The sequence below is a fragment of the Phoenix dactylifera genome, chromosome 2 (assembly GCF_009389715.1).
Source record: "Phoenix dactylifera cultivar Barhee BC4 chromosome 2, palm_55x_up_171113_PBpolish2nd_filt_p, whole genome shotgun sequence".
In the NCBI taxonomy this organism is placed as follows: Eukaryota; Viridiplantae; Streptophyta; class Magnoliopsida; order Arecales; family Arecaceae; genus Phoenix; species Phoenix dactylifera.
Window position 1 is genome coordinate 4,085,012 of NC_052393.1, and position 1,449 is coordinate 4,086,460.

At 46.4% G+C, this 1,449-nt stretch overlaps 1 protein-coding gene across 1 annotated transcript; it reads left to right on the top strand.

Annotated features, from left to right (window-relative positions):
- On the top strand, positions 1 to 1,449 carry LOC103706180 (myb-related protein 308-like). The gene is made up of 2 exons (XM_008790218.4): positions 1 to 326; positions 805 to 1,449. The coding sequence occupies exons 1-2, from the start codon at positions 64 to 66 to the stop codon at positions 1,259 to 1,261; spliced, it is 720 nt and encodes a 239-aa protein (XP_008788440.2). The 5' UTR covers positions 1 to 63; the 3' UTR covers positions 1,262 to 1,449.

Sequence of the window (1,449 nt, forward strand, 5' to 3'; positions counted from 1 at the left end):
CACCCAAGAGGTCACTAATAGCCCAAGAGGAGGAAACGCTTGAGACAGGAGGAGCATAAGCCCATGGGAAGGTCTCCATGCTGCGAGAAAGCTCATACCAACAAGGGAGCTTGGACCAAGGAGGAAGACGACCGTCTCATCGCCTACATCCGGGCCCATGGCGAGGGATGCTGGCGATCGCTCCCCAAGGCTGCCGGCTTGCTCCGTTGCGGCAAGAGCTGCCGCCTCCGCTGGATAAACTACCTGCGCCCCGATCTCAAGCGTGGTAACTTCACCGAGGAAGAGGACGACCTCATCATCAAGCTCCACAGCCTTCTCGGCAACAAGTAAGCAATCCTATATTAGTATTCAGACAGGAACACTCGCTGCTAAGGAGTTCCTTTGGTGGTGGTGCAATTACTAGCTTGAAGCTCTATATATAATTCCTTTGCTAATGTTTATATTTGTTCTACGACCTTCCCCAGTGGCTGTTTGGGGTTGCATGCTTTTGGATCTCGGAAATTAAATATCTCAGATGTCTTGTTGTTCTGGTTTTCGTGTTCCTTGACCTCCATCAATGCATTAGCAAGGGTGCACCAAACCTCAACGCCATCCCAACGCAGTTAGATTACTCTTTTTCAGAAAAAAATATTACAATCATATTATTGTACTTTTTCCTTGATGCAAAAGATAGACCAAGCCAACGACCAGCAATCATATTATTATAACAATTCAAGAATTCGATAGACTTAATCTATATATGTATATGTGTATATATTAGCATTAGGTGTGATGAAGACTAACAAATTTTATAAATCTCAACAGATGGTCTCTCATAGCGGGGAGGTTGCCAGGGAGGACCGATAACGAGATAAAGAACTACTGGAACACGCATATCAGAAGGAAGCTGTTGAGTCGGGGAATCGACCCTGCCACCCACGGTCCGGTCCATGCACCTCTTTCGGACTTCACCATCACTTTTGCTAAGGCGGAGAAGAAGGATGTGCGAATTCTTCGCCGCGACGAAGGGAAGACTGGCAGCAGCTGCAGCAGGGAAGAAGAGTCAGCATCATGGCGGCAATACAGATGCCCGGATCTAAATTTAGAGCTGTCTATAAGCCCTCCCTTCCAACAACCGGCGCAGCCCATCAAGGGAGAGAGGAGACTCTGTTTCGCCTGCAGCTTGGGTCTCCACAACCACAAGAGCCAGGAGTGCAAGTGTAATGGCTTTCTTGGCCTTAGTGCTGGAGCGTTAGACTATAGAGCAGTTGACATGAAATGAAATGCTCGTCAGTGTCTTCATCTTGTGGCGATGATGAAGCAACTACGAAAAAAAAAGGAGGGGGCGGATTATATGATCGATCCTATTTTTCTCTTCTTTTTGTACAATTGTTGGAACATAATACTGTACTTCTATTTGTTTAGCTATGATTTTTTTGGTAAAAGAAAGGCATGCATGGATTTCTCTCA

What these genes read in the sequence shown, in the direction of transcription:
- LOC103706180 (XM_008790218.4), top strand. Translation starts at nt 64, where the DNA reads ATGGGAAGGTCTCCATGCTGCGAGAAAGCTCATACCAACAAGGGAGCT. An exon ending in CACAGCCTTCTCGGCAACAA is followed by an intron (nt 327 to 804) that starts GTAAGCAATCCT and finishes AAATCTCAACAG; the next exon opens with ATGGTCTCTCATAGCGGGGA.